Below are 23,080 nucleotides of genomic sequence, written 5' to 3'. Positions count from 1 at the left end.
ACACTGCACGGTGAACATTTTCATCAAAAGAATGTCTGAGTGATTTGTCACTGACTGGTATGACAGGATATGAGCGGTACTCTCTTTTTTGCACCGAGTGAACTTGTTACACTTTTCCAGAATCTGACGACAAATCAAAACGACAAAACCAACCAAACTAGGTACAGTCACATAGACTTTTGATACCTACAAATAATAGGTAAATCTCATTATTTTTTGCTTAAATAATAAATAAAAAAAATCAGTAATATATAAACCTGAGAGAAAATCTGTTCTACCTTTTGCAGTGAAACACTTGCATTTTCCTTTTCACTTTCAATACCTAGATTGACAGAACATGACTTGTTGGAAGAAGACCTTTTTATCATCTTCTTGCAGCAAAAACCCCAACAACGGTACGTGTTTGTGGGAACATAACATTTAAAATGAAATGTAACTTCCTTTAAAAACATCTGGGTATTTTTGAGCAAAAAATCCATGAGCTTTAATAAAAGACACTAGATCTAAACATCTACACTGCATAAACACGCACAATACATTCTCTGTTTAATCCGTCAGTAAAAGGGCGTGTGAGGTACTCAGCTTTGTTGGTATATGTTTTAATGCTCAACACCAGTTTGAGATGCGTCATATGTGACAGTTTGTGTGTTTGTACCTGGGACGGGACTCTGTCAAAATTCTTCCCCAGCATCCGCCTCATGTGTTTGCGAGCATGTGAGGTCATCTGGTGCTTGAGCAGGAAGGAGAACTGGCAACCGTCGCGGATGCAGTGGAAGTGGCTGTTGACTTGGTTATACTTACAACCTGCAAAGACAACCCAGTAACCATTTTTAAACTGTTCATTTGCTTATTCATTTATCTTTGGCTCATTGTGAGACGTCTGAGAAAAGCTACTGCGCTAAACGCAATATTATCATTGTGACGGTGTTATGATTAGATCAAACATGAAGTGAAATATTTTTAGTTTTTTTTTAATTTCATGATATAGCTCCGACAAAAGAGGGATCGGTTTCAAAGTGTTTGGGAGTGTACATGTAGGAGGAATATTAGATCACTCCGGTGTCACACTGAGCAAGTCAAGGCTTCTGTGCACTAAACCTGTGGAGCTCTTTTATTACACTGACATGCTTTATTCAATTAGGAATTTACATAAATAAATTCTCATTTTCTGTGGGCCAATAATGCACACACCCCTGCAAACCAAAGTAAATATACAATTATTACCATATTAAATTCATTTTTCAAAGTATCTCCATTGTCATGTTTCCTTTTGTTCTCCATTGTGCTGCTGTCTGCTTCATATTCTTCTGTTCTTTTCTAGTGTTTTAACCGGTCTAGCTCTAATTGCTTTATGATTTCAAATTAAATGAATGTTCCGTTTTGTGCCTGTTAATCAAATACCATTATATAAAAGCAGGCAGAAATAATTGAAAGAGTAACATGCTGGGCAGGTGCTAGCATGTCAGTAACCATGGCACCCAGTTTAAGAGCACAACACGTCTGTGTCATCAAATAGCTTTTGCACACACAATGTTTTAACCACGCAAAGTTGAGCAAATAACAGTAACCCCCGTGACACGGAGGGCCTTTTGTGAGACAGAAACCAGGTAACATCATCAGCGGTGTTCAGTTTAATGTTGCTGCCATGGATACTGGCAACCCATCAATTCTTTATGACTGGAGTGTTAGCCATGGTAATCCTTTCTATTTTCCCCCCAGCCCAAACAATACAGTTGGCAGATCAGACTGGGGACAAAAAACAGCTGTTTGGGGCCTGTTTTTGTTTGCTTTGTTTCTGCGTTCTGAAAAGCTTGTGTAACCGCCTGAAAAAAACAGATCACTTTTAATTCATTTCGGTGTGATGGCAGCGGTGGCTGTGAGGCGCAAACCAGACAAGCCAGATAATTAACAAACACAAACCTAATTGCTCATTTCTGACAGGGGCAAAAGGAAGAAGAAAACAACCTGGATGTGATTGCCCCCTTTGACGTTATTGCTCATATAGTACAGGCAAGACTACCTTTGGGACTTCAGGTGCCATTGTGAATATGCAAAACACAGCAACAAAACCTATGAGGCAGACTAGTTTAATGCCTCTTAAACAACTCGCATAGCACGACACTGTGTTTACCAACACTGGTCTCTCTCCCTTTGTAAACACAGAGAATATCCTCTTGCAACTGCCACCGAAAATCAATCTACATCTTTCTCAATTTAACACCTTTAATCCACATGTCTCTCTTGGTAGAATATTAATAAAAGCTGAAGTGTATTTAGGCTGAAATGGCAAAGACAAAAAGAGACAGCAGCCCAAAATGTATACTATAGTGTAGTAATTTTTTCTTACCCAGCCTCCCACACTCCTCCCTCTTGGTGAAATATTTGAAGCCATTGGCGGCACGGCGATCTGCCTTCTCGTGCTTCTTGACGTGCCATGGCAGCTTGGTGGTGATGTTAGTGACAAAGTAGCAGCCAGGCCGCAGACAGTGATAGTGGCCCCTCATTCTGAACTCACAGTGCTGCAGAAGACACACATCATTTCGAATTTCATGAGTTAAATGTGGTGAATGTTTGAAAGCCAAAGGAGTTGATAAATATTATCTGATCTTTCTTTTGTGTGCAAAGTTAAAGTGAACACTATACATAATCAACACATCACAGGCTTTTCCTTTCTGGTCATTTGGAACATCCCACATTTCTAAGCACAATGATTTTTTTTCCCAGGCTTCCCACAAACACCCCTCCTTTCTAACATGTCTGTACACCACCATCTGTTTGTGAGGCCCAGCTCCCAAAGGACTGGGCCAAATAAGATCGGCTCAGTTCAAGAGATGGAGAATAAGGGGAGGAGGGGGGTGAGGGGGGAGGAGGAGGGAGGAGGAGGAGGAGGGAGGGGGGCACTTTTTGTGAGAGGGGTGATTTTGGACACATTAATGAATTAATTTAAAACGGTTTTCCAAATATGGGCTCATGAGAGCAGGCAGGGGCTGCCATTTAGGTTTCATTTGCGAAGCATTCCCCTGATTTTTGCCCTATTCCAGACAGCCTTGTTTACTGTGCAAGTGACAATGATTTATTGGGTAATATCAGCTAAATTGGCCTTTTCTGAGAGGAGAATGCGGCAGTCAAAATGACATCATTGACATATAAACAGGCATTACTGGGGTGAGTCGACTGTCTTTTTCAGCAGGGATGGAAGACGGGGAGCGGCGGTTGTGAAAGCCTCGAGTCAAATAACCTCAAATACTGGTCTAATAGATAGCATACTTCATGCTTAGAAAACTCTGGGAGATGACAGTAGGTGATTCAGCTCCTGGCTGAGTTACCAAGCCGCACTCACCTGGTTGGGACAGAGACACTGGAGAGAGTAGTAGGAAAACTGGTCACGGACGTTGACCAGGTTGTTGCTGGGGTTGATGTGGTCCAAACAGTGGGACTCGGCCTTGCCAGACGTCTTGCACACATACTTGCAATTTCCGAACAAGCAGTGGAAGTGGAACTTGTTTGAGTACTTACAGTCAGTAGCCAAACAGGGATCACTGGATGAATAAAAATGGAAAATGGAGTTTAATCAACACATGGTCGAATAAACACACTGTACTGTAATGTAATAAGAGGCAAATTAGTGTTTCTCCTACTTTTCCTGAAACTGCAGGAAACCAGGTTTGACTTGAGGTTTAGCATTCTCCAGAGAGGTAGTGGCCAGAGGGGAGTTGGCCGGCAGGTTGGGCATCGAGTCCGACATCTGAGGGATGCTGCCGGTCAGCTGCTTCCAGGCCAGCAGGGAGGGAGGAGGAGAGCTGTAGCCACCAGAGGAGGTGAGGTGGGCCACATCCATGGAGGGATTGTTGGCCATAGAGACGGGGGCAGCAGGCTGCAGCGAGGCTCCCTCACTGGAGTCCTTGCCCTCACCAAACTGAGGCTCAGACTTCACTTTCAAGGTGGCTCGGAGGTGGAAGCTGAAAAACAAGATGGAAGCTAATTTTTATGTTGATCTATGAAACCAAAAGATAAAAATGTGGAAAGGGTATATTTTGTGATTATAAACCAGTGGAACACTCACTTAGCATGTTTTATGGCCCCATCCACAGTGCTGAAGAGTGCACCACAGTCCTCTACCAGGCAGTGAAAGTGCACTTTCTGAAGGAAGTCGCACTGAGCCTCACAGAAGTCATCTGTGTCAAACCTTTACATAGCAAGACAATGAAGATTGTAAATGTACTGCCTTCTCAAAAAAAAAAACAGAAAACGCTAAGGTTCGACTTGGTTCAAATTCCTGTAAGACCAGATTCTTTATGTTTCAGGGGGTTTCCAGTGATGCAATACGCGAGGAATTGTATTTACAGAAAACAGCCTTCTATGTTCAGTACTTTGAAACACTCTGTTTTCTCACTATCAAAATGAATAAGTCTACTGTAACTAAGTGAATCAAACTACAGTGACTCTTTGTACTTCCTCCATGTTTTATACCTGCGGAGGTATGTCCTCCAGATCTCAGTGGGTTTTTCTGGCAGGGGCCTCTTCAGCACTCTGTTCAGATACTGTGCTGCCTCCGAGCTGTTGCTGCCCTGGCTTGCCTCCAGCTCTGTCTTCAGGTTCATGGCGCTGAACAGGGCAGGGTTCACCTGTGACATCTACAAAACACATAGCACATAAACAACCAGCTGCTGGGTTAGCTGGGCATACGTAAGCTGGGAACTTGCATATGTTAGTGAGAGTGTGAGAGTTAACACACACACAAATGTTTTGGCGAAGCAAAAAAGCACAGCCAGATTTACAAACATCCAGGCTTTTGCTTGAGTGCAAGCCAAGCGTGTTTGCCAAGCGTCCTCTGGGAGCAACTGTTAACCCTTTTATGTGATGTGGTGGCTTGAATCAAACCCCTAAAAGCTGACATGACATGAGGAGCTGTTGGACAACAGGTCTTCAAGCTCCACTGTCTGGGTTTAATGACTGCTTTGAGGAGAGCAACTCTGAAGTTAAGCTCTCCTGGGGAGAGGTTAAAAAAGACGACGTGTGTGTCTGTGTGTGGAGGGGAGGGAGGAGGTCTTGACCAGTTGGCAAGGTAAAAAAAAAAAAATGGAGGCTGCTCTGTCATTACATCATGAATCAGATGGAAACCACCTGGCACATTTGTATCAATCAGATAAGATGTATGATAAAGACTGTTCATTTTAATCTTCACCAAAACATAAATTTCCATACGCTAACATTTAGACTTGGTAAAAAATGAGGGCAGTGCCTTCCTGTTGTTTTTTCTCCTGTGACTTTTTAATCAAATGATTTACAAACTATAAATAAATGTAGAGCGAGGCGGGGGAAGAAAAAGTATAAAGGAGGAGAAAAAATGGACGGCGAGTTCAAAACAGCTCATCAAAAAACAAACATCTCTATATATCTGGCATGGCACCCAGCTACTGCTTCATTATATTAATTTGTGAGAGGTGCAGTGAAAATTACACTGTATGAAAAATGGCTGGAAAATTTAAATGATACAAACTCATCTTATTAGCGGTGAAACATTAAAAAACAAACAGGCCCCTCCGTGTCCCGCTAATTTGTCTTGGGATGAAAGGCGTTTGATGGATGGATCTTACCTTATTCATAAGTGAGGATAAAAGAGATGTATTCCCTGGTACAGGGTGTCCGTTTGATTCATTACTGGAACAAGGAAAATGAACAATGTTTAGTCAAGATTTGCATGAGAACAGTAAATATTACTATTTATCACACAAGGTGTGCCTGTATAATGAAGAAGAAAAATGCTGTCTTCTTAGGATATAAGATCTACTGTGAGTTGGAGGGAAGATTGGAGTTGAGGGTTTATACAAACATCCTTCTCACACAAAAATTGAGAAATATGTTGAGAGTCTTATAATTGTATGCACAGATATTTTTGATAAATAATTGTGAACATAACCCTGGCTGCCAAGACTGTAGATATCATCTATCAATCAGAGAAACCTTATTTCCTTGTTGATTTATTTTGTGAATATATTATGTGAATTTACAACAAGCATTAACCCTCTGTGTACCATGCAGCTGTGTACCTGTGGTCTTTCTTGCTCAGGTCCAGGCTGTGCTCCTGCGTGGAGTCTTGGGAGGCCCCAGAGTTGATATCCATTGGCTCCTGCTTCACTTGAACCAGACTGAACTGGCTGGCTGAAGCCGGCTGCCCATTCCCTGAGGATCAAGCCAGAGACGCAGATGAGAGAAGTGACAACAAAGTTATTGTTGGTCAGCATTATTACCCTATGACGAGATGCAATCTGACTTCTGTCCTGGCCCGAAAAGAATACTCAGAGTGATAATTATTGCGAAATTATGTCAGGCCGTCAAGCCTTTAAAATGGTGATTGAGAGGCGGGAGATATGAGGGAAAAAGACTCCTTTTTCTGCAGCACTTGTCACAACTCATTTGCCAGGCTGCCTCTTAACTGGTCATTAAGTGAGATGCTAATGCTGAGGGAAAGTGGCAGTCTCAGATTGGCCACCCCCCTTCCTTCCCACCTTCCTAGGCTGCTCGTTGGCCTGACAACGGACGGCAGCCAATGCCACTGAGAGTACCCACAAGGAACAAGGGTGCTATGTCGGTCAGATTGGAGCTGACAGCCAATCAGATTGGTTCAAATAGCATGACCTTTCGATCACATTCTCCTCCAAATAGGTATTCAAAGCTGCGTGCGGAGACAGGAGCGTTGGAATTAAATAAATAAAGACCAGGGGACGACGTAGGGTAAAAATGCTGACAGGAAGGTGAATTTTGCCCCACCCCCTGATCCCCAAGGGATTAAAATATTAATATGTCCTGGGGCCACACAGAGAAAGCTAGGCTTTTACAAGACAATAAGTGGTGTTTTATTTATTTTTTTAAGCGGGAGGGATGACCCTGGTGTAGCCTCTCAGACACTAAGACTGAGAAGCACCAGTGGTCGTGATTGGTTTGGTGAGGAATCTGTTGTTTAGGAATCAGGGCTGGTGCTGAGGGATAGTGACAGGCAAGGTCGTGGGCAACCAAGTGTGTGCCCTTGGCCCTCAGCCTGGTGAGGCTTCTCTCCTTTTTCTTGCTGGAGAGAAAACATGACCAGCCTACGTCAGGGAGAAACCGACCAGAGTTCCCCCCCCCCTGCTACAAAATGACCCAGAGACATATCAGGCAGAATAGGAGTGGAAAAGCCAGTCTTGGGCCTTGTCAGCTGAAAGCTTGGAGATGGGGAAGTGTCAGTGTCAGTTCAGTTTGACAATGGCTGAGGTTGGAGGGGCTGGAGGTGGGGTCGGGGTGGGGCTAAAGGAAAACAGCAGTCAAACATTTTGTGTCTGGTTTAAGATCACTGAATGCTTACAAGTCTCCGTCCAGCACTCCTTCCCTCCCCCCAACTTGATAAGAGGACACCCAAAATTAACTAGCCAGACAGATCCTGCCTTGTCATTAACAATTAAATCAACTCTCAGACCAAATGAGAGCACATTATATCAAGAGCAGCCACTCACTATATGATCTACATGTGATCATCAGGCAGATTAAAGCTTATATATATATATATAGCTTTCACTATATCAGAGGATAAATGACTTTTTTTAGAGTGTATTACAATGCAAAAGTATCTTATTATCTTGCACATCATGAAGTTATTTTTCTATCCACTTTCCAGAGAGGGAGAACAAATGAGTTTGACTCAAAGCAGCTTCTTTCTGGAAATTATCCAGGAATAATGTATCACCATGTAATTACTCCGGATAAGATACAGAGCTTGTGAAAGATCATTTGTACTGTGTGTCTAATTAGTAAACCCTTCAGATGCTTGAATCTCTGGGAAAAACACTTAGGGGTAAATTAGAGCGGAACATTAATATAAAAAAATATACAGAGAAAATACTGAAAGCAGAAACAGGAAAAATGCAAAATTCACCACAGTATAGGCGAAGTTTCACAACCCTATGAAAAAATAAACACTGTGAAAAATAGCCACAAACACTGTGACTTTTCTCACACCTTTTTGATAGAGAAGCACAAACCACTTCCTCCTCATTTTAGCCCCAAATGTCCCGTTCACACATTTTATGAAGCAAATATGAGAAACAAAACTGAAGTTGATGCTCCATCCTGTATCTGCACTGCACTTTTACCATAAAGTATGTGATTAAGATAGAGGAGATTGTTTTAAACCAGCTTTGTTATCAAGCAGAGAGATCTGAGTTGCAGTTTCTCAGTGAGACAACGAGAGGGGTGGTGAATGCACCATCTGTGGAGGCCCCCACCCTTGGTGGGGGCCTTCCCAGTGTTCAGACTACCTGCTGGAAGCCCAGAGGTGGAGCTCAGGCTGACAGCCTGGGCTCAGCTCGGCTCCCCGGAGCAGCTGCCCCATCTCTCTCCCAGGGCCTGTCCTGCTCAAGGAACACCACCAGGAATTGTAATCCTTCCCAGTCCCAACATCCGGTGACGCTCCCCCTTGCAGCCCCATTTACAATCCACACCCCACCTGCTCATGCTCAGCACAGGAGGCCCCACTGCTACTGAATGCAAGAGCGTGCTCTGCAGTGCAATATCAATTTGATGTTTTAACTTCATTTTCATTTTCAGAAGCTTTGTTTAGAGCAATATGATAAACATAGACAAGGCAATTACCTCCAAAATTTATGTGAATTGTGTTTATGCTAAATAGATATTGACATGTTTTTGTGGGAACAGAAGGTTTCTAGAAATTCAAAAAGTGTGTCTTTGCTGATGCATGCAAGTGTGTCTGAGTTCTTGTGTCAGTGAAAAAATGCCTCTTTCTCAGCTCTGGTGCATTGAGTCATTTCTGCCTGAGCGATTTCAGTTTTTTTATCGGTTTGCAAAGAGGATACAAAAAAAAAGGAAAACACCCAACATTTTTTTGTTCTTGCAATTTCTGAACTTAATTTCATTCCACCTCCATTTGCTTGAAACAGGCGCAGACATAGATAAGAGACCAATGATGAGGAAACATGTTCGACACAAGCCCCAGGAGCCCCCACTCTGAACATCATAAGAGACTTTTACAGGCTCTACTATCCCCTGTCAGCGCATTTATCTCCAAATGGATTGTGGGTATCTAACAAACGATCAACACAATAACAAGCCCAGAGCAGAGGACTATGCCTCCGGTATGTCCCTTTAAGCCTGAAAGCGGCAGTTTTTCTGCCTTTCTCTCCACTGTGGGATAGTGATAGAAATGACCTCTGAGTGCACTCTCTGTGCTCTGGCTGTAGTGAGGTCCACATAGAAAGAATTATGTGGTTTTTAGTATACATGCAGTATACTCTCTTTGGACACAGACATAGCTCAAAAGATTATTGTTTGTCATATATTTCAATACCTTTGTCTATAAAAAGAGTAACAAGCAAAGCTAACCTTTACAATTAACTACCAATTCATTCTTGGGTTTATAATTTGCAAGTGTGATAAACTGGTTCAGTTACAGCATTATTGGCTGAATTAATCTGTCAGTTATTTTTAGATTTATCGATAGTTGTCTTTAAATTGCTTGTTTTGTCTGACAACCAGTCCACAACACAACAATATTAAATTTACCATAATATAAAGGGAAAAAAAACCGATAATCTGCATATTTGAGAAGCTGGACCCAGTTGTTGGAGATTTTGTTTGCGCACAAACTACTATTTTTCATTTTGTAATTGTTTAAGTATCCACATAAATTATGCACAATGATGACTTTTTATAAAGTGACTGACCTGTGTTTTGGTTGTTGGAGGGCTTCAGGGCAGCAGCTGCCAGTCTGGCCATCATGGGTGATATCAGACCTTTGCTTGCCGAGATCTTCTCCATGATGGAGGAGGTGGCGAAGGACGTTGGGGTAGAGGCCATGGCTCCATCTGCACCCAATGTGGAGCAACCTTGGGTCAGTGAGTCGGTGGGCATGGAGTGGGCCCCGGAAGATATAGCAGATATCAGGCTAGCGGCTGGCGGAGGTGGTTGGAGAGGCATCCTGGGTATTAGGGGGAAGAACGGGTTGGAGGCGGCCATGGCATTGTTAGAAAGAGCAAGGGCCACGGGCATGTTGCTAGGCAGGGCCTGGGACAGCAGACTGGACATTCGCTGGCCTGCACTGGGCAGCGAGGATGTGGGTTTGAGGGTGTGGACCGATGTAGAGGAGGAGGAGACAGCAGTGGTAGGCGTGGCCAACAGGTGCGATACAGTGGTGGACTGCTGGGTCGTAGGTGAGGCACTCAGGCTGGAGTTCTTGCTGCTGATGGTCGAGAAGTCCATCAGGTCATCGTTGCTCGATTCCTCTGGCTCATCCTTTGGCGCCAGGTAGGCGGAAGAGAGGCCCATGACCCCAGAGGAGCGGATGTGCCGGCGCTCGTGTTTGCGCTTGTGGGAGGTCATCTGGCTAGTGGAGGTAAAGGTGAAGCCACATCCTGAGCGAATGCAGTGGAAGTGGTTTGTAGCTTTGCTGTACACGCAGCCCTCGTACTTGCACTCCTCATACTTATAGAACTTCTTAAAGCCATCTTTGGCATAGGCATCATCCTTGATGTGGTAGCTCTTGTGCTTCTCAATGTCACACTTGTTCTTGAAGGTGAATGTGCATCCTGGGCGCCTGAAAGAAGAATGGAACACAAAGGGAAAACATGATTTGCTATGGTGCTCTGCTGCAAAGACTCCTCTGTACCTCGGTGCAGTTGGGAGTCATGGGGACGGTCCACATGATTCAAATACTTCACAATGGAGGAATGATAACTGAGGAGGTTCAGTAACACAGCAGCAACCCATTGACATATTACTACCTGCAACCTTTGCCAGAGGGATACATTCCAGGGAGGGAGATTGATGAATCAACCAAATGATTCTCTATGTCCACTGATAATAGTTCTGTGGTGCATGCTCTTCAGAATAAGAGTTTTTTTCCCCTTTTTCCTTCTAACTGTGATTCTGTGATGTTCAAAGATACTAATGGTGCAGGCCAAGAAACAGGGAGGCCATTAGTTATGATTTCACTTGTGTGCTGCCTACCATTTATTTATTTTTCAATGAGGAATCATTTTATTTTTTGGCTGCTGATTTGTTGGCGTTCATATTTATGTAAACTGCTATTATGAGCCTCTGCAGCTACTGTAAGCGCTTGTTCAAATGTAAGTCACCACACGTTTTGATAGTAAAATAAATGAAATAATTATCCAAAAAATAAATGAAAATATATAATTGTATAAGTATTTTCAATGCATTTATGCTTAATGTATGTTTTAGCATCTACCACATTAGACCACATTACAACATTCACCTGCAGTGAAAGTGTGTAGTCTTCTGCCCATAGAATTGACACCCGACTGTGCCACAGTCCTCGGTGGCACGAAATCTCTGGAAGCCATCGTTGATCAGCTGGGCATTCTTTTTATGGAAGTTTTCATGAGTCATGACGTCTGAGGTGCTAGTGTACACCTTGCTGCAGCCCACCTGCAAAGCAAAGACAAAGCATGGCAATCGAAAACAAGATCTGAGCTTACAGCAGACATGAAAGTTTCAGTTTGCAAGAATGGTTTTAAAAAAGCCAACTATGATGCTTTAAAGAGATCTGATTTACTGTACCAGCCATAGAGAAAGGAGCACAGTGTGGTTAGGAAAATGCTAGTGGCCTAGAAATGGGTGAAAGAAGGTTGTTTTCTCACGTTCACAATTTAATTTGTGGTAATGCACTCCAAAGCAGTACAAGTTTCAAGTCAAACCAGTGAATTGGAAACAGCCTTGTCATTGACAGTGACAATTGGAAAAAAGAAAAAAGTCACTGAAAGAGGCAGTGGTCACAGCAGGTAGCTGAAACTACAGTACCTTCCTGGCAAAACTGCCTTTTAGAAAATGAAATTCTGATTTGGAGTGTGATGATGCAGTCACCACTAACTTACTGTAACTCTGAGAACAAATTTGAGAGCTGGAGGGGGCAGAGGAAAGCAGACGAGAGTAAGATGACTGTCTTTAGTTTAAAATGTTCTGGTACTCAGGAGCCCTCAGAGCCAACAGAGGGGGAAAAAACAGGTAATGTTTGAATTAAAAGCAGCAATTGTATATCATCCCTGGCACTTTTCACCCGCACAAACCGGGCAACTTCTCCATATTGAGTCAAACAATGAAAAAAATGCCACTCTGTTTTTTTCCCCCCTAAATCAAGAGAGCCGATGCCAACATCTGCAGGTTCTCAGGGACTGTTAAAACAAGGGCTGATATGTCCTTATAACAATTACGCTGTTAGAGGGGTTTAAAAAAGAATATATCTCAAGCCATCCTCCACTGAGCTGCTGCCCTGTCGGTGAGAAAGCTCTCGGCACAATGACACATTGAAAATAAGCAGATGTGAAAAAATTAAACAAATCTAGAAGGGGGAATAATCTTCAACTGGCTGCTTGGTACTAAAAGATGAAAAATGTGTAGTTTATATAAACACCTTACTGAATTTTATCCATGCCAATTAAGGAGCGAGAGAGTGAAGAGGTGGGGAGAGCACAAGCAGTCTCACGTGTATTCACTCTTTTTCAATTTTCTTTTATTTACTTTAGGACACGTTTTGCCAAACTGCTCTTTAAAGACACTTTGGTGTAAATGGAAAAAGTGTGGGACTGTAATTCCATTTCACAGATGTAGGTAAACTGTGTGACTCTCAAACATCCTGTAGTCGTGTATGTCTTACTGTACGAGCGGCCTGACTTCCCAGATCGGGCCATTGTCTGTTTCATACAGAACCGCTTTAGGCTCTATATGGACTGTGTGAGATCTGGTTTACTGACAACCACAATTGTTGTGTGGCTCTGGAATGTAAATTTAATGATGAATTATATTTCACATTTTTTCATACGTGAGTTGTGGGTTATTTGTACTGTATGTAATGCTTAAGCACGTGTGGCCATATTTGCAGATATTTTCCATGTTTGTGTGTGCATGCCTCTGCGTTATTGTGGGTTTATTGTGGGTATGTGTGTAGGTGGAGGAGGAGGTGTGAGTCGTTGTAGTGTACCTGCATGCAGTGGTAATGGGTGCTTTTTCCATTGAGGTGGCAGCCATGGTAGTAGACACTGCAGTCGTCCAGAGGGCTGAAGCGCATGAAGCCATGCTGAAGAGAGTTGTCCCTCTTCTTGTGCATGTTGTAGTGCCTGATTACATCCTGCTTACTGGTAAACCTCTGCAAAAGGGGAGGGGGAAAATGTACGGAAACAGGTTGGTGTTTATTCAAACCAGTCACAGAATCAGCAACAAGTCACTTAATCTCTGTGGAAGCAGCAGCTGCAACAAGCAGAAGCCAATTGGCAGTTGGGGAGGGCTGTGCACATCGCAATGTAGAGGGCCACAATGTCTTTAAAGATGATGCGTTCTGTGGTTATTGATTTACTTTGCATATCTCAAAGCTGTGTCCTATCCAAAAGCAGCACCAAAAACTTTCTAAGCACAGGAGAAGCTTTCACATGGAACATGACGTATGTTCCCCATACACCCACTGTTTCTACATTATTTTTTCCTTACACCAAAATGTATTTTTTTTTAATTAAGATGAATCAATTGACATGCAAGATCACAGTTCTGATGTTTCTGTCTCTGGAAAAATTATGTTCCATGCAGATGGTTTCTCAGACATGCACAGGGGAAAACACAAGACAACAGAAACAAACAAACAAACAAGCGAACCAAAAAAACGTTTTCCCTTTCAATTCGCTGAGATATGATTCCATTTTTAATTAAAGCATGAACACTTGCTTTTGGTGCAGGCTTCGCCTGTAATGATGAGTGAATATGCTAAGAGACCTGCCTTCTAAAATTACAAAATAAATAAATAGAAAATCCCTCCCACACCCAGGAGTCAGGAAAGAGAAACAGAAAAGTCACTCCACAGAGACTTGCAGCAACCAAATCTGCTGTAATTGGGCTTAAGCTGATGTTACAGAAACTGTAACGGGAGAGCGCAAATCAATGAGACAGTTCTGTCTTCAATCCATATTTATCTCCAGTTGAGGGAAAAACATCAGAAAGAACTATTCTAAAAAGCAACTAATTGCTGTACAAAGTAGGGTAATTGCTTTGTGTCATGAGTTCCACTCACGCACACGTAAAAAGCTAAGATCTCACACAGCTGTTCATTCCCTTGCTCTTGGCCTGTTTCCCACTGCATATTTCTGAGATGTTTGACTCCTGTAGGAGCAATTAGATTTTTAATCTAATTGATGAATGCTTCAGATTCATTGCGTTTTGAAAATTTTTCCTGAAAAATCTGGAGCTCAGTTCTGGACTTTGAGCTTTCTGGTGTCTAATGGTTAGTGATGAGTTGAACTGCGGTCATGGTACATTCGATCCATCAAGCCGTCCAAAATAGGCCATGGAGAGAGCTGACTGGGAAAAAGATCTCATTTTCAGTTGAGTGGTGATGAAGGTTGGGAGCCACTTGCTACATTTATTTTAGGATTCCCACTAGTGTGGCAAGATGCACACTCTCCCTCATGTACAAGCCCATGAAAGGAGAATGTTAAGACTCAGCCAATAGCCCGCAGGCTGGCAGTGGGATAATATTCCAGGAGTGTGTGTCATGTAACATTTCATGAGTTATCGCTTCGAAAGGGGCTGCTCATCACTGCCTGCTTTTTTTTTTTCAGGGTATTGACATCCCAGAGAGCTGGCTTCCAAATCATATCTGTGTTTCCACGCAACGCAAAAGCAACAGAGCAATGTGGACCTGACCGTGGAAATTGCCATGATAACCTGAACTAACACTCTAAATAATGACATGAAATGATTTTCCTTTGTATTCCTCCAAGAATGTGACCCATCAGACTGTGAAGTAGGATTCATGCAGAAAATGAAAGCTTAGATCTGTAATGCTTTTCACCACATAAACAATATTTATTGAGCGGTAATCTCTCTTGATCAGGAGCAGACAAAGGAGATTACAGCTGAAGATGGCTTAATTCAGAAAATTGTTAGGAAAGGAAGGAAAACACACACAGCCCTAGCTGTGCATGTTTTTTTTGACATCTTTGACAAATCTTCCTGTGTTTGTCTAACTCTCTCAGGCCATATGCTACAGCAAACACAAGGCCTGTAATATGATCTGCTTTGTGTTTTTTCTCCTTCCTGCGCCATACATGACAACTCCTGGGACCAGGACGAGATTAATAACGTGAAAGGGGATTAAAGGCAGGCCCCCAGTCAGTGGCAGATGTCTTTTAAAAAAGAACACATAGATAAAAAAGAGGCATATTTCAAGCATATTTACAATTAACCCTTGTGATAAAAGGCCAACTGTCAAAGATCAACTGTGACTGGAAGACGCCTGCAAACTGAACGGATGGTAACACTCGGCAGACTGTTCGGCAGATCAAACGCCAACAGACTTTTCATCTGCGTAGACTTTGGCTGGGTTGTGACCACTAATGAAAAGATGACACATTATCCTGTTTGTCTATCCTAGGATCACCACATCCAATTTGTCACAATGCAACTAAAGCGCTCACTAGTTTTAACCAGTGAGGGAGGCACTTGAAACAAAATTACCTCAGTCTTATTTTTCTCATTGTGTGAGAAACTGAACTGTGAGACACTAAAGTTAAACTGAAATTTGCAGAATACAGGAGAAAATGTGTATTTGAGTGATTGAAAAAGTTGTAAAGTACTCACGCTCACCTGGTAGTTACACTCAGGGTCCATGCAGTGGTAATGCTCTCTGTACTGGTAGGCACAGTGCACGTGTCCACAGTGTTGACTTCCAGAGAATCTGAAAACCAAGTTGCAGGAAACATTTCAACAGTTACACATTTTAAACAGCCACAGTTGCAGGGATGAAAAGCTGTATGACAAAGCAGCTCAGAAATATGTCAGTGTGATTCAAAAATAATCAACATCAAATTGAGAATGATTGGTGAATACATTATTTAAAATACCAGGAACAGCACAAAAGAAAAACAGGTGAAGGAGTTTTCAAAGGCATTATGTTCGTCTCACCTTTAAAGTAACACAGCTCACACCTTCAAACTGACTTCTGCTTTCCACACTGCTGCAACAATTTACCCATCTGTCACACCAATTTCAACCAAATTAGCTCCATTTATTTCCAAAGCAGCCGTAAGAGACACTTATTACACTGAAACCCTTTCCCTTGACACGCATACACACACCCACTCAAGGATCGGGAACCCCATGACTATTTTATTTCTCAATGCTGTAAAAAAACCCAAAAAACTTGTCAAATCAATGCACAGTTCTTTAAGGTTAACCACCGTTTTACTCTGTGAGGAAAAGGGTCAGGTATGAGATGTAGGAACAGCTATGTCTACTTTTCACCCTAAACTCTTTCACTCTCTCATCTGGAGTCCAAAAAACAGAATTTAGTCTGGCGCTAGATAAAGAAAAAGGCTGCTGCTTGCTACAGTACAGCCACTTTTACGGTGGTGATTATAAGCCTGACGATGATGACTGTTAAAATCCTCCAATTACCAGTGAAAACACACAAATAAACATTTGCACTGCTGCTGCCAAGAGCTCCATCTGCTAGTGCAGAGGAGAGGGGGAAAAGGGGGCTAAGTAATATTTTTTCCATCTCTCTTTCTGTTTTTTCCTTGTTAGGATTATCCCAGAGCTGCATTTACAGATCACTTTGCTGAGTTCATTAAGCTAATTGAACGGCATATCCACTACTCTTTTTAAGTTGGCTGTAAGAGAGTGTGTGTGTATGTGTGTGTGTGTGTGTGTGTGTGTGTGTGTGTGTGTGTGTGTGTGTGTGTGTATGTGTGTGTCTGGAAAATGGTGATGGGGGTAGAGGGGGCTTTGGGAAGGTTTGATAGCTCTTTTAGAAAAGACAAAACCAGAAGTCAAACTACGTGTGTGCACACATTAAAGCCAACATATGTCCCAGGCATTAGTGTTTTCTATACTCTTCTTTCTCACACACACACACACACACACACACACACACACATTTTCACTTTCCACCCCCCCAAGACTATGGCCCACCCTTCTGCTCATTGCCCAGCTGTATCACTTTGCCTCTGGACAATTCCCACTTGCCGCGTCAGGGGGCTTAATGGGCCGCTGCTATTCAGCAGCAGATTAAATATTAATATTGCCACGATACAGAGATTGCAGCACATCTCTAGTTACAATAGAGATACACAGATCAAAGTGCCGAGGCAATAGTGGGTGCATGAAAGCATTTAAAGAGTGAAAACTGCAACTAAACACTACCAGGGAAGCTCTTTCAAACATCAAAATGTATTGTGGTGAGGAGATGAAGAACTTTTTTTTTACTGTTTTCACAAGGATTCGGTACGAACATGTTTACAAAGCTGGTTTTTAGTTTTAGTGTGCACTCATTAGCCCTAGCTCCAAAGAAGACCCTCCCCCGCTTCTACCTCCCCCCTTGGTGCTACATTTGCCCTTTTTATGAGCCCTCCTTTTCCATTTTTTTCCTCCCTCCTCTTCTTTCCTTTCTCTTTTTTCCAACCCCAACACGGAAATTGAAACTGTATCTGGGCTTATCTGCAGCCTCCCCGTGCATCAACTGCCGAGATGTTTAGACAAATTTTATGCATTATGCAGCGCAAATATCAAAACAGTTCTTGGCAGTGCCAGCAGAAGCCTCATTAAAAATTCCTTAATTAAATCTTCTTGCAAAATGTAATCAGTCCAAGGAAGGGGTTTTGTGTGTATGTGTATGTGTGTGCAGAATAGGACGTGTGTGTATGTGTGTGTGTCTGTCAGTGCCAAGGCTTTGATTTGTGCCCTTCATGTTATGGCTTGGAGAAGTAATCATTAACGCCAAAGCCACTTTGGCTTTTCAAATGCTGTTTTTCTTTCTTTTTAAACGGAATAAACAAACAAATGATAATCACCTTTTTAGTGCCGGCTCAAAATGAATCCAGAATGGGGGACATTGTTCTGTGTCCATTGAAACGCAAGATACCTCCCCTCCCCTGATGTTTTTGTCTCTGTTGGTGTGAATGACAGACTTTTTAGATCAGTCAGTTCCTCGTGTGTTCAACAATAAACGGCTGAACTCAAGAAGAACCCGGCCTAAGCTCATATCCTCTTTGTGTCAGTCACAGCTAACGGTACAGAGTTACACAGAATTATGTTCTCAATGTTTTAGTGCTATACACACCACGAGCATTTACTCAACCAGTTACAGTAAGCTACCATCAAACCATTTCACTTTCATTACCCCTCATCCTTCTACTTGCTCTCAGCACATACATTGGAGTCTTTTCTTAATCAATTTACTACACACAGAACATTCTCATACCAGTCTACGATCTAGTTACATCACTGAATAAAACACACCATCAGTGGATAAAAAAAGGTTTATCTGTTTTGGGTATATTTTTTTCATTGCTGTAGCACACTGAGGGATTTGCATACCTGGCAATATATTTCTGGTAGAGGTTGATGTCGTCGCTGGCGGGTTTATCTGGTGGCAGGCCATTCCTAATGCAATAGCAAACACAAAAGAGACAGGATTAATGGTGAGGTTGGGCTGACTGTTAATAAAAAACAAACTGACACAATATTTACTTACAAGCCACACCCAAACTTTGGACTATCAATATACATTTTCTTGTGGCACAACAGCGTTTTCGTGTGCCGTATGAATCAGAGATAGAAGGCGCACACTTTGATGCATGGTCTCCCAACCAATGAAAGGCAAAATGCAGGAGCAAAGGGACATTAATCTTTTATGGGGGTATTTTGGTGAGTGCTCATAAGCAAAACTGGAAAATGAGGATATGGAAGAAAAGCTCGGAAAAGGTCTTTTCTGATAATCTCTCAGGGCTTTGGCTCTAATGCTGATATCAAGTTGTCTCCAATCAGTCTGGACTCAGTTCAAACAAAGATGTAAGACAATACTGCAGCTTCAAATGCATATGGATCGACCTAATCGGCTGACTCGATCAGTTTCAACTCAATCAGATTCAATTCAAAACAGGAAATCGAGAGGAATTTATCACATTACAAAGGGGTGCTGAGGAATGCTGTGTGCTTTTTGTCACCTGTGATGTGATTCCCTTCATAGAGGTGGTAGCAGACAGTGACAGTCACAATACAGTATTGGTTCTGCTTTCTCCCTCTCAGAAATGGCATTTAGATCCATGTGAGCAGCTCCGCACTGGGGATGACCTGAGGTTAATCTGGCCCAGAGGGGAGGATGCGTTGCCAGACATTCTCACTAGCCCCCCCTCTCCTCGCTGTATACAAGCACCAGACTGGGTCAGTTAGCCAAGCTTGCAGCTCCACTGAGCCCCAACCTGACAAAGGCCAAAGCCTGAGAGAGAGGTGCCTGAGGGCTCTTGAACAGTGTCTTTGATAGGTCTTGACTAACTAGAGACAAGGTCAAAACCAATCAAACAGACTCTGGGAGCTGTTTCCTACTGGTAGTGCACACGACTGTAGGCTAGCTCCCCAAACCCCTCGTTTGCTTCCTTTAAAGTGCACTCGTCAGGCAGTGTAGAGTCGGCCCCTGTGACTCGCCGGGAGGTTAGTCATGGCTCCAAAGTAATTAAAGGGAGAGTTGTTACACCCTAGCCAAACGAAAGAAGTCAGTCACTTTGCGATGACTGTGCTAAATCAGTCTCCATGGAGTGCTACAGCGAGTAAACACTTCATGTGCCTTCGCAACTCATCATGTCGTGGATCTATTGGGCGCTATGCGCTATTTCACACTACATTCCTGTTGGCTGCTGTGGAGGTAGCAATTACCTTTGCGTTAGGATAACTGACTCAGTGTAGCAGTTAAGTGTATGTGAGCTTCACATTAGCTCCAAGGTGTTCCACTGGAACTTGGGATCTTTTTAATCCAGCAATAAACTTTAAATTGGAATTTTAATGGACAATTATGCTTTTCATCAGCGGCTTTTTAAGAGGTATGCATTGTTTTGGTGCAAATAATCAATGCAGTATGTAACACTATATGTTTTGTTAATAAGCACACATCTCACAATTACCAATAAAAAAAAGGGTTGGAAAGCAATGGGATACATGCTGTCATCTCTTGCTCTCCAAGTTTAATTATTTCCTTATTGTTAACTCTACCAAAGTTCTGATTTCTGTACCGTTTGTCTGTTTGCTTGTTATTGTTTGTATATCTAAAATGTACTGATCTGCTACATTTAGTGGGAAGTCTGGTCATGGGCAAAGGAGCAACTCACCACCACCATAATGCCACCATGTTACAATTTGTAGCGCTATACCTTTTTTGCTCAATCCTGCTGAGGTGGAATGTATAAAAAACATTTTCCTTGATTCCCTGGTCAAACATGTATCTATTCATATAGGCCACGCCCATTTAGGCTACCCAGATTTCCACCATTTTGAAAAAGAATTCAAAACAGACAGGATTAAAGTTTTCTCAAAAATCTGCATTATTTATCTCATTTATTTGATGCATCAAAACTAATAAAAAGCCTTGTGTAGCCTTGGCGGAGGTATGTGCTTTCTGACTACTTTCTAGTTTCTCAGTTATGATGATGTTTGAGCAGACTTACTTAACGGAGGACACAGTGCCCGTGGTGATGGAGTCAGTCTTGGAAAAGCTGGACTTCAGGTAGTCAGCGGCATTGAAGCTTAAGTGTCCTGTCTGGTCTATTGTCAGCCCTGGGGCGATGCTGGCCCCAGCTGTGCTCACGGTGGGGACACCAGGCGCTCCTGGGTTTCCTGGTGCTGTAGCGAGGACATTGGGCATCAGTGAGGCCTCTGGATTTCCTGGCATTAGCTTCTGAATTGTTCTGATGTCATACTTCGACGGGCGGCCCACTTTGCAAGTCTTAAAGGCGATGGCACCGCCCATGTCAGGGTTGCCCTCACCAGGCTTGAAGAGGTGCAGAAACTTGACGTTCTCCAGGTCGTACTTGGAGGGTCGCTTGTAAGCATTACCATTCTGCTGCTGTAGACTCTCACCCATCTTCAGCTTCTGAATAAAGAAGTCATACTTGGAGGCTCGGGATGCCATGTTCTGGATGTGAGAGGGATTTGGTGGCTGAGAAGTGCTCAGCTGAGGTCCTCCTGGCTGTTTGTGGTCCAGGCTGGGGGGATAGATCTGTGTCTCGGCTCCTGGGAGGCACCCAGACGTCTGGAGCATGGTAGCACTCTTGTCTTGGGCCAGTTTTGGGTTGAGGTCCTCTGGTTTGGGTGGGGAAGCATGCATGGGCCAAGGTAGGGTCTCCCCGGCTTTTAGCTTGCGAATGTACTCTTCGTACTTGGAGAAGCGAGCACGCCGTGAGGCCTCCTCACTGCTGAGGGATGAGGGGTCTGAGGTAGCAGCTTTGAGCTTCTCAAAGCTGATCTTCTTGGTCAGCTCATCCCTTACCTGCTGGTCATCATAACCAAACATTCCCAAAAATTCATTCATGGTGTTGGCTGCATAGTCTCGCAGGGCAGATGCTTCTCCTGCACAGAGAAAAAGTAGAGTAGTGAGCTTTTATGTAAAAGGTATAATTATTTTAACTGCTTTCAGATTTGTCCTTTTAAAGCTGCTACCAGCAAAGTAAAAAAAAAACGTATTGAGCTTAAAACCTTAGAGTCATTGGTGCTGTCTAGCATTACTGTAATTAAGTCTTTACTTCCGATGTATAAAAGTATGATTGTTTTTTAATTTCAGTAGTGAAACTGAACCCAAAGTAACCCTTTGCTCAAGATGTGTTAATCAATGGCCAAATTCACGTCACTCAATCAGTCATCCAAATGGTTCTCTCTCGCTTCATATTGATTGATAGTCACACTGTTGCTAAGCTTGGTAGCTGAAGAGGATAATCTATGTTCGACAATTTATTTTTGGTTTGGCATCAAATACATAAGTTATGAATGAAGTAATCTGGCACTAGCTTTGTGTTACAAGTGGAAAATATATTTGGTCAGCCCAATTATTAAAACAACCCTCTCTCATACTTAGGGAAACACACTGCTATGTTGTGATAATGGACTGCTGACCTACTAAATTATAGTTTTCTTGTTCTGAACAATTAATTATTTGATGATGCTATCCTCATTATTGCAGAACTGTAGTAAATTTAAAAACAGGAAAAGTGATTCTGCCCTGCACGCTAGAGCAGCATCTGTACATCTCTGTGTATTTATGTGTCTACAAACAAGCAGTGTGAGGCAATGCTCTTCCTGTTTTGGTTGCATTATGTCAGCCCTGCACAATTTGCAGGTGACTGTACCAAAGGACAAACTGAATAAACAAACATCTTCTGATTTTATACGCTCTTTATGTTTTGTTACGGAAATTCATTAAATAATTACTTTTGAGGTTTATATATATACATATATATATATATATATATATATATATATATATATATATATATATATATACATATATATATTAGACATTTTTTTATACAACTTCTTAGTAAAGAAGTAAAACTATCAGTGCACTTGCCCACAGATTTTTACATGACGACTGATGCTGAACGATTTGAAGATGACATAAATATAACTACTATCAACTAGGACATTATGGCATGTTAAGTGCAATTCATAATCCTCCATGAAGCTTGGTGGAAGGTTTTTGAAAATAACACAATTATTGTGTCACCTTCAAGAGTGAAAAGAATGAATTCTTTCCTTTTTACACATTTGTGAACTGAAACATCACTTTCATTTTAAGAGTCCATTAAATTGGACAACTTCCCCAAGGACATAGTTGAAATATAGTCAATGTATAGTTTAATTGCATTATGTGGAGATTAATTCTGGCCCATTAACTTTCATCCAGATTAGTGCAAGGGGTCAAAGAGTGGGGAAAAGGGAAAAATGATTTTTGCCTGAAAGCAGTGGAGGGACAAAGTTCTGCATAAAGAAGAGAGGAAAGGGTATGAAGAAAGAGTGTGTGAGGGAGAAACAAACAGAGGAAGGACAGTTGCATTTGCTGATCCAACTCAGTTCCATAAATTCCTGTTGTGTCAGTTTGCATGTCGGGCAGGATACCAGAACACAGACATGCTAGTAATGTACCAGATGATAATTTTACCTGGGTCATGTAAAAGCTTTGGCCTTCTTAACTCATCCTTGTCACATGACCAGAGTCCAAACTATTTTTTTCAATGTTGTATTGCTTTTTATCCATCACTTTCAACAC

At 42.3% G+C, this 23,080-nt stretch overlaps 1 protein-coding gene across 8 annotated transcripts in view; it reads right to left on the bottom strand.

The window, feature by feature from the left end:
* casz1 (castor zinc finger 1) overlaps positions 1-23,080 on the bottom strand; it is a 189,320-nt gene that overhangs the window by 7,420 nt on the left and 158,820 nt on the right. For 4 of the 8 annotated variants that reach the window (XM_036008580.1, XM_031286798.2, XM_031286795.2 and 1 more), the window contains 15 exons: positions 20,487-21,387; positions 18,367-18,432; positions 17,841-17,936; positions 15,631-15,727; positions 12,986-13,150; positions 11,264-11,436; positions 9,714-10,582; positions 6,051-6,183; positions 5,598-5,661; positions 4,471-4,634; positions 4,064-4,186; positions 3,639-3,959; positions 3,341-3,539; positions 2,348-2,519; positions 656-804 (listed from right to left, as the gene is read on the bottom strand). In XM_036008580.1, coding sequence (XP_035864473.1) covers positions 656-804; positions 2,348-2,519; positions 3,341-3,539; positions 3,639-3,959; positions 4,064-4,186; positions 4,471-4,634; positions 5,598-5,661; positions 6,051-6,183; positions 9,714-10,582; positions 11,264-11,436; positions 12,986-13,150; positions 15,631-15,727; positions 17,841-17,936; positions 18,367-18,432; positions 20,487-21,387 — 3,692 coding nt within the window. The remainder of the gene's footprint in view (positions 1-655; positions 805-2,347; positions 2,520-3,340; positions 3,540-3,638; positions 3,960-4,063; positions 4,187-4,470; positions 4,635-5,597; positions 5,662-6,050; positions 6,184-9,713; positions 10,583-11,263; positions 11,437-12,985; positions 13,151-15,630; positions 15,728-17,840; positions 17,937-18,366; positions 18,433-20,486; positions 21,388-23,080) is intronic. The other 4 variants (XM_031286800.2, XM_031286804.2, XM_031286797.2 and 1 more) reach the window with 3 other exon arrangements.

Source organism: Sander lucioperca, chromosome 12, assembly GCF_008315115.2.
Source record: "Sander lucioperca isolate FBNREF2018 chromosome 12, SLUC_FBN_1.2, whole genome shotgun sequence".
NCBI classification, from domain to species: Eukaryota; Metazoa; Chordata; class Actinopteri; order Perciformes; family Percidae; genus Sander; species Sander lucioperca.
This window is presented reverse-complemented; position numbering and strand designations above follow the sequence as displayed.